At 38.0% G+C, this 15843-nt stretch overlaps 1 protein-coding gene across 1 annotated transcript in view; it reads left to right on the top strand.

The window, feature by feature from the left end:
- The window catches only part of CLOCK (clock circadian regulator), a 48447-nt gene that overhangs the window by 18466 nt on the left and 14138 nt on the right, over positions 1 to 15843 (top strand). The window contains exons 4-14 of the mRNA XM_060246380.1: positions 235 to 294; positions 1414 to 1562; positions 3590 to 3681; positions 4447 to 4536; positions 8271 to 8391; positions 9631 to 9744; positions 10873 to 10991; positions 11788 to 11870; positions 12071 to 12177; positions 15092 to 15239; positions 15462 to 15537. Coding sequence (XP_060102363.1) covers positions 235 to 294; positions 1414 to 1562; positions 3590 to 3681; positions 4447 to 4536; positions 8271 to 8391; positions 9631 to 9744; positions 10873 to 10991; positions 11788 to 11870; positions 12071 to 12177; positions 15092 to 15239; positions 15462 to 15537 — 1159 coding nt within the window. The remainder of the gene's footprint in view (positions 1 to 234; positions 295 to 1413; positions 1563 to 3589; positions 3682 to 4446; positions 4537 to 8270; positions 8392 to 9630; positions 9745 to 10872; positions 10992 to 11787; positions 11871 to 12070; positions 12178 to 15091; positions 15240 to 15461; positions 15538 to 15843) is intronic.

Genomic DNA, 15843 nt, shown 5'->3' with positions numbered 1-15843 from the left:
CAGCTGCTAGCAGGAATCCCCTAATTTAAATCTTAAAATTTTATTTTAATATTTTTGTGATGTCATGCTTCCCCTGGTGTCCCTCTTGTACTTTTAAACATTTTTTTGATAATTTCGTTCCCACAAAGAGCTTCCGGAACTCTGTTCTGCTGTGTTCCCCCAGAAAAAAAGCCCTGCATTAAGGTAATGCTATAGCACGAGGCTGTACTTTGAATCTTGTTTATTTTCTTTTAGAGATGATGGTAGCATTTTTGATGGTCTCGTGGAAGAAGATGACAAGGATAAAGCAAAGAGGTATTTTGTGACAAACTAAAAAAGGTCATGAAGTTTGGTCTGTGCTTTGAAGTGAGTGCCTTTGGACACTGTCCAATGCAAAGCAAGGGCTGGGACTATCTCCATATCCAGCACTTTGAAGCGTATGGCAGTGTTTCTGCACCCTGTACACATTGCCAAACAGGCTGTCCACTCTGACAGTGCTGATCTCTTGTTGAGAAGGAGGGGAACACTGATTTTGAGGCATCTCTTTGCATTGGTCTCTGCAGAGTAGTGACCAAGCTGATAACCTACACTGTTCAGCAAAGATAAAACTTACCTGTTGTATTTTTTCTGTATTCAAGGGTCCTTGGATCAGGTCCTTTGTTTTTCTGGTAGTCTAGTACTATGAAATATTGCAAATAAAATATTAACATAAATGGAAATTGGTTTCATTTAAAATATGTCTTGTGATATTCTAAATCTACCAAGCATTGAGATTAGTTTTTCTTGTCTCCTGTTCTTTTTCTAGGATACTTTTGAAAGAATGATGATATATTGATAGATTCTTTAAGGAAGAGATCCTTATTGTGGCCAGATTGTGACTTGGGAGACACATATGGCTCTTTCACACATATTGTGTGGTTCTCAAAGCCCCTGTTGGCCAACTTGGAGAAGGCATTTCTCTCTTTAAATCACTTTACCAAGCCAAGCCAGCTGGCGGTTTAGCGCATGCATATAAAGTTAAAGTTTCTTTATTTCGACCTCCCCCCCTCCCTTATTTTATTTTGTGTGGCTCTAACGTTAAGTGAGTTTGACCACCCTTGGACTGGAGCAATTTTGCTTAGTATTGTTATTATTATTCATCCTGATTTTGTCAAGCTTTTGCTGTTGCGAAAGTTTTCCTGTTATTTTTACAAATGTGTTATTCAAAGTAGTATGTAGTGTGTTTGTATTATACACACACACACACACCCTACATACTGTCCAGTGGGCACTGTCCAATGCAAAGCAACTTTTACTAATATATATATAAAACCTTTACTAATATGTACTAAGCCTTTACTAATATATATATGTGTAAAGGTTGACACTTAAAACACAATAACTGTAGAACTGCATAAAACTTGTAAATTTTGTCACAATGTTTCTTCTCTTTAGAGTATCAAGAAACAAGTCTGAAAAGAAACGCAGAGATCAGTTTAATGTTCTCATCAAAGAGCTGGGATCCATGCTTCCAGGCAATGCTCGGAAGATGGACAAATCCACTGTGTTGCAGAAGAGCATTGACTTTTTACGGAAGCACAAAGGTAATTCTGGGACGTTGCAAGAAAGTTGAAATTAATACGAGTATTTCTCTTGTTTGTGCTTTTAAAATACTAATATCTGTTGTAATTTAGGTCTCTGGCTCATATTTATGGGAACAAATTGTCTAATGGTACTGAAGAAAATATGTATTTATGCTGGAATATGTCTATAATTCATAAAATATTTTAGTTAACTTTGCTAATGTGTTCTTGAGAATATAGGCTTACAAGGCCTTATATGAGATAATAATTAATTTAAAGAGCAATGTTTCAAAGCTCAGAAACTCACACACCAAACTCAGCATGCCCATAAGGAAAGCTGGTTGTCTATGAACAAAAGAAAGTATTTGTATTATTGGGAACTTCAGAAAGAGTCATTTCTGAAGAAGACGATGAAGATGATGATGATTTATAACTGCATCCATTTGGAGTCTCAGAGTGGCATACAATCTCCTTTCCCTTCCCCACAATAGACATCCTGTGAGGTAGGTGGGGCTGAGAGAGCTCTGGCAGAAACTCTCTTGAGCAGAACAGCTCTGAGAGAGTTAAGACTGATCCAAGGTCATACCAGCAGATGCAGGTGGAGGACTGGTTCTCCTAGGTTAGAGTCTGTGCACTTAACCATTACCCCAAAGATAGCTTTGCTTCCTTTGTACTGGTATATACAGTATCTTTGCAAATTGTGTTAACTAGTTGAAAGTAGACGATCATTTTGCTAACATTGCATGCAGGAGCATTTATGTGGTTCTGTGTATGTATGCATCCAAATTTATTAGCATAGTGCTAATTTCTTAAAAATAATGCCCACCAAGCAGTTTTCAGCTTTCAGCTTGTAACTTTCTCATATAAGTTGATCTGATTACTTAGAATTTAGTAATGTTTTTGTTCAGAACTTGGAGGGCTCCTATCAGGCCCCCGAGCAACTGGCTGTCATCTGCTTCCTTCTCCCTCTCTCTTGCTTCTTTCTGCATAACAGCTTGCTTTGCCAGGCTTGCTCAGTTGCACAGGAGCTACAGAGCAAAGCCCTGTTTTCTCCATTGGCTGAGGCTCCTCCCTTGGGGAGCAAGGGGGCGGAGGCAGAACTTGCTTTGCCAGGCTCTCTCAGTTGCATAGCAGAGCTACTGAGCCAAGCCTCTCCTCCTTCTTTTGGCTGAGGCTTCTCCCTCTCCTGGTCTCCTGGGGAAGGAAGGAAAGAGCCAGAGTTTAACTGCTGGCCATCACTTTTTGTGCCAGACTCCATTTTGGTTCTGTTCTAGTATGATTGGGAGCAAAAATCGTTCTCTTCCTTTCCTGTAGGGGTTTTTTGTAGGATCTGTATGTTGTAGGGACTTCCATTCAGTTTAATCTATATCTAATAATACATTTATCTAGTTTTTAGTTATTTTTGCTTTTATTCCTGTGTGCATGCCCTGACAACATAATTCCATCAAAAATAAAAGCAGTTGGCAGCAGCCAGAACTTGGACATTATCACATACATTAACCATTGAGCTGTGAGTCACAGTGGTTAGGATCCAAAGAACAGTAGGAGCTGACCAAATGTCTTGTGCTAGCCTTTGGGAATTTTGAATCTTTCTTGGAAAAACTGACAGTTCTGTCTGGCCACAAATTACTTTTGAAGCTCTCTTCATGTCACGTGGTTTACTGCAGTCTGAAGAAAAATTAGGATAAAACCTGTAGAATTCATCTCTCAGTTTATTGGTTCTTAAATGGTGAAACAACTTCCAGATTGATCCATCTGTCAGCCCCAAGGAGTAAATGTGTCTCTTATTGTCCCTTCCCCATGTGCCTTTTTGTTCCAGCCACTGAAAACAGAATGTTGCAGTATATACAGTTTGTTTTTCTCCTTTTCAAAATTTTTTTTTAATTATCTGATGCACTAAGTGTAGTAACTTTCAGTGGGATTGTAGAAAACAACCTGTGACACTAGAAGAGGTTTTTGGTTTTTTTCCTAATACATGTTAGCATACAAAGTTAGGTATATGGTTTAGAATAAACGAATGTGCAGATAATTGTGTTTTCCTTCTACAGAAATTACGGCACAGTCAGATGCCAGTGAAATCCGACAAGACTGGAAACCCACATTCCTTAGTAATGAAGAATTTACTCAGTTAATGTTAGAGGTAGTTCTGGTTTTTTATTCTAAAATGTACAGGTGTTGCTTTTATTATACTTGTTTCTTTGTAAGTTATAAGATTTCATTGCAATGTACTTTTTGCTAGATATACTGCAATTAAAATGCTGCCAACCTGATCCAGTAAGCAGTGGAGATTGGTGGGCTACAGTGGGAAGGGGAATATTTTTATGACAGGTATCATGTGATCGCTATCAGGTTCATGTATAATGGGGTGCTTAAGCACAAATTCTTTAAAACCAGGTAACTAATCAATATAAATAGGAATGATATTTTGGTCCTTTGAAATGTCTGACCACTTTTTGAGTTCGTACAGGCATTGCAGTGTGATTAAACTTTTGACAACTATTGATATATTTGCTCCAGACTCTATTATATATTTGGCCCACTTTTGTGTAGAACATTGTTCAAATGACAAGACTTTCTCAACATTCAGTTACTTAGAGCTAATTTTCTTTCCCTTCATTATGCATTTTATGTCTGCCAGTTGTACTTGAGGTTGGAAAAGGGGACCTCTTATGGATTATTGGGGAGCGATACTGCCTGAGTGGTGCAGTGTCCAAGAATGGGTTTAGCCATTTCTAGTCCTGTGAAGTAAATCTGATCAAATACAATATTACACGTTTTTCAGTCAAAGATGCACTTTTTATGATTTCTAGATCAAATAAAAAGATAATGTGTGTGTGTTTTTTTAAAATAACCAAGTTGTACAGTAAGGTACTTATTTCTAACTATTCTTTATGTTTAATTTCAGGCTCTTGATGGTTTTTTTCTCGCAATCATGACAGATGGAAGTATAATATACGTATCAGAAAGTGTAACCCCTTTACTTGAACATTTGCCAGTAAGTACAAGCTGCTTTCAGTAGGTTATCAGACTTAGTTGGTCATGGGATGTGCAAACAATTTACCATCTGCTATTAAGATTCTGGAGCTTAAACGGTGTGCGTATCTTTCTCCAAGGTTTTTCTTCCTTCCTTTCTTCTGAATGCAACTCCTGTTGTCTTACGTATCTCTTACAAATGAGGCTGATGTTGTTTTGGTGAGCTTGAACCATCCAACTCTTTTCTATATGCACACACAGCCACCACAGAGAACAACAATACATATCCATAGTTGCGATAGTAATGACATATCAACGTAACCCAGACGTCAGTGTGTTATTCTCACTCCATGCAGGTATCAGTTTCTGCAAATATAATGCTCTTCAGTTGTCAAAGGGTATAAATAATTTTGGGATGTGGCAAAAGTGCAGCAGGCAGTCTTATGAATGGTCTAGCAAATGATGTCCAAAACTATATCAACCCAGATGTTGCTGCTTGTCTTGCTCTGTCCACTTCTGCCTCTGAGCTCTGCAGCACTATGAAACTGTTCAGTACTGCAGACTTGGACCCATCAAACTGGGAAATGGAGTTCAGTAATTTGTATGTAGTGAGGATTTTTATCCCCCCACTTGCAGCACATACACTCTCTTCCAATAGTATTCTTGATAGCATGCAGGGATGCGCATGCAAACCCAAAAAGTGTCATTCAGCTTGTTCTTTGTATTCTTAAAATGGCCTCTATGCAGCAAAAAGTCAGGTGCTTGTCAAAGTAACCAATAGAGTATTCATCAGTTTGTGAAGGACAATCTGCATTCTAATAGAGGCATCTACAATATCCAGATTTCAAGCTGCTGACCATATTGGCCATGTGTTAATAGTGATCAAGTGGTTAGCGGAGATCTATGTATATTTTTTGATCCAGATTAATTTTTCTAGTGGCAGAAGAACTTTTCTGTCTTCATGTTACCCAAATCAGTCTGTGTATGTCAGGGCTGTAACATGCAAAGGCACCCCCTTACTAACACAGAGTAAAGCTGTGTTTCGGGTACTTTAATACAGCAGTCCCCAGTCTTTTTGGCACCAGGGACCAGTTTTGTGGAAAACAATTTTTCCAGGGACCGGGGTGGGTGGGATTTTTTTGGGATGATACAATTGTGCACTTTATTTCTATTAGTTGGTGTGGTGGTTAAGTGCGTGGACTCTTATCTGGGAGAACTGGGTTTGATTTTCCACTCCTCCACTTGCAGCTTCTGGAATGGCCTTGGGTTAGCTATAGCTCTCGCAGAGTTGTCCTTGAAAGGGCAGCTTCTGTGAGAGCCCTCTCAGCCCCACCCACCTCACAGGGTGTTTGTTGTTGGGGAGAAAGGTAAAGGAGATTATGAATTACTCTGAGACTCTGAAATTCGGAGTGGAAGGCAGTATATAAATCCAATGTCTTATTATTATTATTATTACTGCATTGAAATATATAATGAAATAATTATACAACTCATAGCCTGGTTGCTAACAGGCCATGGACTGGTACTGGTCCATGGCCCGGGGGTTGGGAACCCCTGCTTTAATATACCTGGGTTCTTAAGCCCATGTATACCAAGGTCCAGATTCAGATCAATACTTGGAAAAATAAGGGGGGAAAGACACTTAAACAGAAAAGGTTTATAGACAGAAAAAGAGTTATCTATGCAAGTAGAAAAATGGCAGTTAAAATTACAGAAGGGAAAAAGAAATGTAAATAACGCTCAAAAACCTTTCCCTAGAAAAATTGCCTTCCTGCTGGGAGATGAAACTAAAGCATAACAAAAACGGAGGGGGGGGGGAACAATACAATATGAGCCTGCCCCTGAAGAAAAGGGGGGTTATTCTCAGTGGCAATGAAGCAGCATTGGGCAGATGATGAAACTGACCAGACGGGGGAAGGAGACAGAGAATCCATGAAACAGAGAAGCAAGAGGGTGGGGGTAACAGGATGTGTACTAGACTGGCAACAAAAAGTGGGACTGAGGGGTAACTTTTTAAACCTTTTTTTCTGAGGTTAAAGAGGGGATGAGGTGTTGGCATTATATTGTGGTGATAATAAAAAAGTGATCTTTCACAAATGAACCACCCTGAAAAGAAGTCCTTTGTATTTTGGGTAAAGCAGGGTTTTTTTCTTTTTGTATGGAGGCTGTCTAAAGTATTCCCTTGGGTACTTGACATGATTGGGAAAGGGCGCGAATCTTCCTGTCCGGTGATTGAGAAATGGAGGAAAGTTCTTATTGTTTAGGAGATCTGGGTCATTGGTTAGGATTAAATTATCTGAGAAGAGGTTCTGAGGTCTTTGGGGGAAATGGCACTCAGTTTAATTTCTCTCAGAGTAGGTATTTGCATGATTGATAGAGGAATTGCTCTTCATTCCTTTCCACCTTAGCATGAGTCACTGCTTTTTGATATTGGTTTAATTCAGGCTCTATCAATCCTAGGCCGACACTGTATACATGTACTGAAAAAGGGGGAACATGCCATGATGAAAATAGGGGTTCCCAGGGGGTGAGGACCTCAGGGGAATCATTTCCTCTTCCCACTGTAGCCCATCAGCTTCTACGAAGTGCTATTTCTGGGAAGTAATAAAAATGTGATTTGTTTACCCTGAGGAATTATATGAGGGGTGGCCTGCAGCAGGAAGGGGTAAATCTGTGGGAATTGCCAATTTAGTCTTGATCCAAGCCCATTGTACGCATAGTGATTCTAAATAGAGACTAGTAATATTTCTACTCAGTAGTTGAGAACTTGAAAGAAAGAACTTAAATCTGTTTATTAGATTTTGATCTCCTTCTCCTTTATGCTCACAACAGTGATGTAGCTAAGGCTAAGATAGTGACAGCCCAAAGTAATCCAGTATGCTACATGGAAAAGTGGGACTGGATTCTAGTTTCCTTGGGCCTAATCTGACACTTTACCAGCTATAACACAGAGATTCCAGAATTAATTATTTTGACCATTACTTTTTTTCCATTTGTTTTAAACTATGTCATGGCCTTGGTATGTCCAGTGTGATTTTAAAAAATTACTTCGAATCCCATGCCCCTAATCCCATCATATTGCACTGCTTTTGAAAGTCCATTCAATGTTAAAAGGAATTCCTCCCCTCCCCCCATGGAACTAGTTGAATGGTTTTCTGGATCCCAGACAGTAGCTCTTCGAACTACTGATGGTTTATTTTTGAACAGAAGTGGTGGCAGGTTGCAAGGGGATCTATTATAGAAGAGACATGCATAACCCCCCCCCCCCGAGTAAGAACCTAAAGTAGTAGCCTAGTCATGATAACTATTTGCATTAGATAGGCAATAACTGCCAGTATATTTTTTAAGATATAATTTTTGAATACATGGCGTCACCTGGCAGAGATATACACTGCTACTTTTGATTTAAAGCATTATCTTTCAATCAGATATTTCATTTCCAGAAGCAAAATCATAGAATGCCTTTTATTACGACGAAGCAAAACTCTCCATAAGTCTTCAGCAGGCTTATTCCTGCCCCCTCTCATTTCTGGCTGTTACCTCAACCAAAGAAACACAGTTGAACTTTTTCTTTCGTTTGTATATGTCTTTTGCAACAGTTGCTCATTATATCAGAAATTGGTTTGTTTTACAAATATTCTAGAGTGATTTAGGAATCAGAAAGTTGTTGCTTTGTTGGCTGCTGTGAATTTTAAAATAATATTTCATGAGATGTTTAATTTTTCTTTTCTTTTCATTTCTTTTTTTGTTTTTCAGTCTGACCTTGTGGATCAGAGTATATTTAATTTTGTCCCAGAGGGAGAACATTCAGAGGTTTATAAAATATTGTCCACTCATTTGTTAGAAAGTGATTCATTGACTCCGGAATATTTAAAAAGTAAGTTGAATTATCTGTTCGAAATGGTGAGAGGTCCTAAAGTGTGTAAGTTTTAAAATACAAAGCTAAAGGATAATCTTTGACTTACTCTATTGGGCTGAGAGGTTCCTGAAGTTATTTTCACGTGCCAAATAAGTGAAAAGAATAACTGGAATGTTTGTTTGGAGTATTACATCTCCTAGGGCAGGGGTGTTGAACTCATTTGTTATGAGGGCTGGATCTGACATAAATGAGACCTTATTGGGCCAGCCAAGGCCATGTGTACCTATTTAAGATTAGGTAGAAGAGATATAAACTTTATAAAGGTCACAGGCAAACATAATTAAAAAAACTTAATACGTTTGCACTCATTGGTTTTAAAGGTGCTTTCTCTGTATTTCTCCCATGGGATCCAGGGAACTGGGCAAAGGAAGCTCTGGTTCTTTCATTCCTTCCCCAGGGAACTGGTGGGGGAAGAGCCTCAGTCAATAGAAGGAAGAGAGGCTTGGCTCAGCAACTGTGCTGTGTGATTGAGAGAGCCTGGAAAAACAAGCTCTGCCTCCCCTCCTTCCTCCCCAAGGCAGAAACCTCAGCCAATGGAAAAAATAGAGGTTTTGCTCTGTAGCTCCTGTGCAATTGAGAAAGCCTTGCAAATCAAGCTGTGATGCAGAAGGAAGCAAGAGAGAGGGAAAGGGAAACAGATGACATCCAGTTGCTCAGGGGCCTGATAGGAACCTTCCAGGGCCCTGATTTGGCCTCTGGGCTGCATGTTTGAAACCCCCATCCTAGGTCTTATGTTATATACAAGATGTTGGCATTTTGTATTCTTATTGAACATTTTGAAATTGGAATTTTGATAGGGACCCACTGAACTTCATAAAAGTTTATCATTCACAGTTCAGTAATCCACGAAGAATTGGCCATTACCCACATTTTTCACTGTGTTCACAATTCTGTTGCAGGAAGGGTGTATTTCTTGGTTTTAGAACATACCTTTTTACATGTATAAGAGTATAGATTCAATCCTTGGCATTTCCAGCTGGAGAATCTCGGGGTTAGGGGCCTTTCTTAGCATTGCTATAATGCGAACCTTGAGAGCTGCCATCAGGCAAGGAGACCAGTAGTGGACTACTTGGACTATTGGTTTGACTGTGTTATGGGAGCTCCTTCTATTATAGGTTGTGTAATTGCTTATTTTTTGTTTGAAAATTGTACAACTTGTAATGCTTTGTTGTTCAGTGCTGGCATTTCATCTTACAGCAAAAAATCAGCTAGAATTCTGTTGCCATATGCTCCGTGGGACAATAGACCCCAAAGAGCCTCCTACATATGAATATGTAAAATTTATAGGAAACTTCAAGTCTTTGAGTAACAGTAAGTTTACTGTAGTACTCTTTATAATGTACAATTTTAGTGTATATTATAAATGTCTCTTTCTGTCCCATAGCTTTGAATAAGAAAACACAAATAAAACTTCACCAGGAATATCAACAGTAATTTCTTCCTCCCACCAGGTTATGAGCAATAGGACTGGATAACAACATTCATAACTATAATTCTGCTGAAATGAAGTAGTAAATGTAAAGTAGTTCAAGAAATATATGCGCTGGTGTTATCATTGATGCTTTCACTTTACAAAAACCTAAGGTGTTTTTGCTTTTGAGAGTATAAAGATCTGTGCCATTAAAACTATATTTAGAATGATGTTCATTGACACACAGTATATATATATGGAGAGACTGAAGTAAACGACCAAGTTCCATTACATTTCTTTGAACTGGAAATTAGAGCACTTAGCTGCTGGTAAAGACTACTGTCTCTTAAGCTGCAGTAATATGTGCATAAAAACAGTATAAATGTACATTAAAACCTTATTAATAAACTATAAGCAGCAGTGATTCAGTAATTTTTTTAAGTAAAGATTAATTGGACCCTGAACACCTCTGAAGTTATAAAAAAATAAAGTTGGCTCCTGTTGTTCAACAGGTAGTTTTCATTGTTCAACAGTTTAGCTTTTTGAGTTACTCCTATAATTAAAACACACCAGTTTTAACTTGAAGAGCAGGTGGAAAATATCCCATGTTTTTAATATTTTGCAATCAGATGGAATTATGCAGGAATTGTATTTTGTTTAGCAAACTGTGTCATTCCTAAACAAAGGGCTGGCTTCAACATTTCCATTTTAATAATGGTGGAGCCTTCCTGCAATGCAAAAGGTGGTGTTTCATATTCTACTGGCAGAAGACTCCTTGTGTCAGAGAGCACTATTTACCGCAATGGAAACCGGATCCAACCCAAATGCTTTGGAAGTTTTATCATTACACAACTAATTAGTGTATTAATTAGTATTATTAAATTCAGGATTTTAATGTGTAGATCTGTGTTTTGTTTCCTTTCAGATTATAGTCCATCATAAATTGTACATTTCTTAATTGGTGTTATATGTTAAGATCTTCTTTGCTGTGTTTGAAACTGTTGTTTACTTCTTTCTCTTTTCTTTAGTGCCTAACTCTGCACATAATGGTTATGAAGGAACCATACAGCGGCCTCATAGGCCTTCTTATGAAGATAGAGTTTGTTTTGTAGCTACAGTTAGGTTAGCTACACCTCAGTTTATCAAGGTATGTTAAAATGTTCATCTTTTCCAAATATAAAACATATTTTTAAAATCTGTTATAATTCTGTTGCTTGGGTATGTAATCTAAGTATTTCCTGTTTTTAGTTAGCTATACTCATACTGATCCAGGGAAGTGATCCACTAGTGGGGACTGCATGTGGGATAACCCTAGATTAGGTGTTTTGCAGGTTAGAAATATCCAAATCTAACCTTTATCACTGCGTGCATGGTGTATCCAGTTGAAGAATGCATTCCCAGCCAATAGATGATGCTGTTGATTTTGACAACACCCTCTTTTTGCAGTAGGGGGACTCAACTGCTCCAGTCAAAGTTGACAGTGGCAACCATCTTGCTCTGTACCTTCCACACAGTTTAAAAAAACCCCCATGTGGTGCCCTTCTTGATGTGGCATTGAATTAATTGCAAGGAATCTCCTCTTTCAGGAAGATTGTAGTATGTGAATTTTATGAAAACCTACAACTGAGTTCCAAGTCAAAGTGTGAAAGAGGAATGGACCGCTGGGTGGTGGTTCTGGTTCTTTGCTGGTTCTGTTACATGTTATTTATGGTGATCAAGGTTGCTTTTCTCATCCTAATAATGTGGGCAGAAAATACGTTGGTTGGCCAAGCAAGTTGCTTGAATTCCACTTCCAAGAAGCATCGAAACAGCAAAATTAAAATAAAATAAATCACAATTCATTACTTTGAAAACATTTAACTGTTTGGAAGGTTTAGATTTCAGTAGAATTTTACAATTAGAGTAGATCAGTTCTGGGAAACTTACACTTTTTATTTTTTTAGGAAATGAGCACTGTTGAAGAACCCAATGAAGAGTTCACCTCTAGACATAGCTTAGAATGGAAGTTCCTTTTCTTGGATCACAGGTGCCATTTCTTACAATGTAGTACTGAACGGTAGCATTCTGTTACCTTTAGTGGCCAGTAATCTGCATTGGCTGTTTATAGAAAACAATAAATATCACTTTTTTGCATTTTTGCTTGATTATAAATGCAAATAATCAATAATGGTGTGGTAGATTTCTTCTTTTCTGAGAAATAAAGCAACAATTCCTGTCTTTATCCAGGGCACCTCCAATAATAGGTTATTTACCATTTGAAGTGTTGGGAACATCTGGCTATGATTATTATCATGTGGATGACTTAGAAAATCTGGCAAAATGTCATGAACACTGTAAGTAAATATTTTATGTCAGCAGTGCTAGTTTAGGCCTCTGTACAGTAGATAAGAAAAGAGCCCCGTGGCGTAGAGTGGTAAAGCTGCAGTACTGCAGTCGGAACCCTCTGCTCACGACCTGTGTTTGATTCCAGTGGAAGCTGGGTTCAGGTAGCCGGCTTGAGGTTGACTCAGCCTTCCATCCTTCCGAGGTCGGTAAAATGAGTACCCAGCTTGCTGGGGGGAAAGTGTAGATGACTAGGGAAGGCAATGGCAAACCACCCTGTAAAAAGTCTGCCATAAAAATGTTGTGAAAGCAACGTCACCCCAGAGTCGAAAACGACTTGTCTTTGCACAGGGGACTACCTTTACCATTTTACCTTTTACAGTAGATAAATAAATCTTAGGAAGTTTCATCAATAATTCATCAATTATTTCTGTATTGAACAGGTGGGGAAATTTTGCCACTAGTAATTTTTCACCAGGCAGAATAATTGCTGCTACTGGCATGTTTCATACATCAGAAGAATCCATGGTTTGCTGCCACAGGAAGCAGCCTGGGAAATATCTAATCATCTGCATTCTCTCCTTTGATTATAGATCACTATTTTTGCTTTTGCAGCAAAGCATAGTTTGGGATTAAGTCTGAACTATGAACTGTGGCTTGTTCTCTTTTCTCGAAACTAGGATTAAATTCTGAACCTGTGGTTGGTGGAAAAGACAGCTGACCAAAGTTTTCTATAAACCAAGATTCTAAGCATTTATTCTATGGTTTCCAAGAAAAGTGGAAACCTCTCTTCATTGATATGCGTGCTGAGGAAGAGGATGAAGTATAGAAACTCAAGAATCCCACAAGTTCAGTCCCATAGCAACAGACCATGGATTTGTTGGGATATGATGCATTCCAGTGTGTCATTTATGACAGCCATGTTGCTAAAAACATTTTGTCATATAATTTATGAAAATTGGATTCTTTTCACCTATGTTAACATTTTGAAAATCCTTTTGTGTTATATTTTCTGATTGTATGGCTGTTGCAGCCAGCCACTACCCTGTATGTGTTGGAAATAAAACCCTTCCACTCTTGTTGCCTTCTTCACAGACAGGAAACATGGTTTACGATAATGTTCAATGTTTCCTTGCGTATGGAAATGTGAAATTCTTAAACTTACTGCCTCTTATTTAAAGATCTGTACTATAGTCCTGCTTCTGCAACTTCTAGTTCCACATAGGATTCTGCTTTTGACACGGGAATTTCAAATGCAGTTTGTAAAATAACACTGGGGGCTCCACTGTTCAAAGGAAGAAAAGCTCTCACTCAGCATGCCCAAGACCTTGGGTATGCTAGTGCATTTTTGGGGTGGCCCCAATGATCTTTATTTCTGTGCTTGGATTGTGTGTGTGTGTGTGGTAAGTGTTTCAAGTCACTTCCAATTTACGGTGACCCTATGAATTACCATTCTTCAAAATGTCCTATTGTTAGTAGACATTCTCCAGTCTTGCAAACTGAGGGCTGTGGCTTGCTTTATTGAGTCAATCCATTTCATGTTGGAGCTTCCTTTTTTTTTTGTGCTGCCTTCAACTTTTCCTAATATTATTGTTTTGTCTTCTCATTATGTGACCAAAGTATGATAGCCTTAGTTTAGCCATTTTAGCTTCTAGGGAGAGTTCAGGCTAGAACCAACTTATTTGTCTCTTTGGTTGTCTACAGTAACTGTAAGCTCTCTCCAACACTGCATTTCAAAGGAATCTTTCTTCCTGTCAGTTTTTTTTCATTGTCTAACTTTCAGACCCCATTGTAATGGGGAATACAACGGCATAAATTAATTTGATCATGGTCACCAGCAACCCATCCTTACACTTAAGGATCTTTTCTAGCTCCTTCATGGCTACTCTACCTGGTTTCAACCTCATTCTGATTTCTTTTGTGCAGTCTCACTCTTGGTTGATGATGAAATTAAAAAATAGAAAATCTTGAACAATTTCTATTTCTTCATCACCAATCTTAAAGTTGTGTAATTTCCCAGTAGTCTTACTTTTGTCTTCTTGATGTTCAACTGTAATCCTGTTTTGGCATTTTCTGCTTTAACCTTCATCAGTAGTCACTTCAAGTCTTCATCGTTTTCTGCCAATAATATGGTGTCATCTGAATATCTCAATGTTCCTTCCACCAGTATGCACTCCACCTTCATCTAAATCTAACACAGTTTTCAATTTGATATATTCTGCATACAGATTGAAGAGATAGGGAGATAAAATGCATCCTTGTCTGATACCTTTGCCAATTGGAAACCATTCTGTTTTTCCATATTCTGTCCTAAAGTGGCCTCTTATCCAGAGTATAGATTGCTCATCAAAACAATCAGATGCTTGTGAGGCACCCACTTCATTTAAAGCCAACCATAACTTTTCATGGTCCATGCAGTCAAAAGCTTTGCTGTAATCTATGAAACACAAGTTGATTTTCTTCTGAAATTCTCTTGTATGCTCCAGTAATCAACACAAATTTGCAATATAATCTCTAGTGCCTCTTCCTTTTCTGAATCCACCTTGAACATCTGGCATTTCTCATTTCATATATGGTAACAGTCTTTGTTGTAAGATTTTGAGCATCACTTTACTTGCATGAGAAATTAATGTAATGGTTCAATAGTTGCTGCAGTCTTTGATGTCTCCTCTTTTTTTGGAATTGGGACACAAGTTGAGGGTTTCCAGCCTATGACCCATTGCTTTGCTTTTCATATTTGTTGGCATAATCTTTTTAAGATTTTGATGGACTCCATTTTTGTGACTTGGGTATGTAGGTTACTAGAGCAGTATGGTAAAATTTGGTGTACATATTTAAAAAATCAATGTAAACCTTTTCATTGCATGTCCCAGAGCAGGCATGTTTTAAAGAAAAATCTTTTTGTGTTTCATTTTGTCTTTTTAGTAATGCAATATGGAAAAGGGAAGTCCTGTTACTACAGATTTCTTACAAAGGGGCAACAATGGATTTGGTTGCAGACTCATTACTATATCACTTATCACCAGTGGAATTCTAGACCAGAGTTCATCGTATGCACTCACACAGTAGTAAGGTAACCAAATAGTGCTTTTTCTTTTCCCCTTTTTAATTTCAAGTCTCTGTAACACATTTTACAATCATAAACCTTATGAAATAGTATGACATTGGCTTTCTGATCTGACTACAACTGCAAGGCTGTTTTTTATTATTTTTAAAGGTGGTATATAAAATATGTTCCAGTAAGGAAGGTACAACATGTTAGGATTCTGAATTTGATTTGGTTTTTTTTCTATAGCTATGCAGAAGTTCGAGCAGAAAGGCGGCGTGAACTTGGTATTGAAGAATCTCTTCCAGAAATAGCAGCTGATAAAGTAAGTTTTTTCCTACCATCATCCAAAATTGTTTCTTTTCAACAGACTTATCTTAATACTTGAAATAAGCTTGCATTCTTTAAATGAAACTAGCTCTCAAAAATGTGCAACATTATTGTCTAATGCAATTAAAGGTAGAAACAAAAGCCATATAGTAGCTTTTCTCAAGTTTAACTAAAATAGCACAACATATCATGCAAGTTTTCATGTTCTCCAGAACTGTTCATTAGACTAGATGCTAAAAAAAAATGGAGGAGAAAAAAGAACTTCAGGTTAAAGAAATGTGTAAATGTAAATTGTGGTTCA

This window comes from Heteronotia binoei, chromosome 9 (genome assembly GCF_032191835.1).
Source record: "Heteronotia binoei isolate CCM8104 ecotype False Entrance Well chromosome 9, APGP_CSIRO_Hbin_v1, whole genome shotgun sequence".
Classification (NCBI taxonomy): domain Eukaryota; kingdom Metazoa; phylum Chordata; class Lepidosauria; order Squamata; family Gekkonidae; genus Heteronotia; species Heteronotia binoei.
Note: the sequence above shows the minus strand (reverse complement) of the source record. Positions and strands in the feature narration are given on the sequence as shown.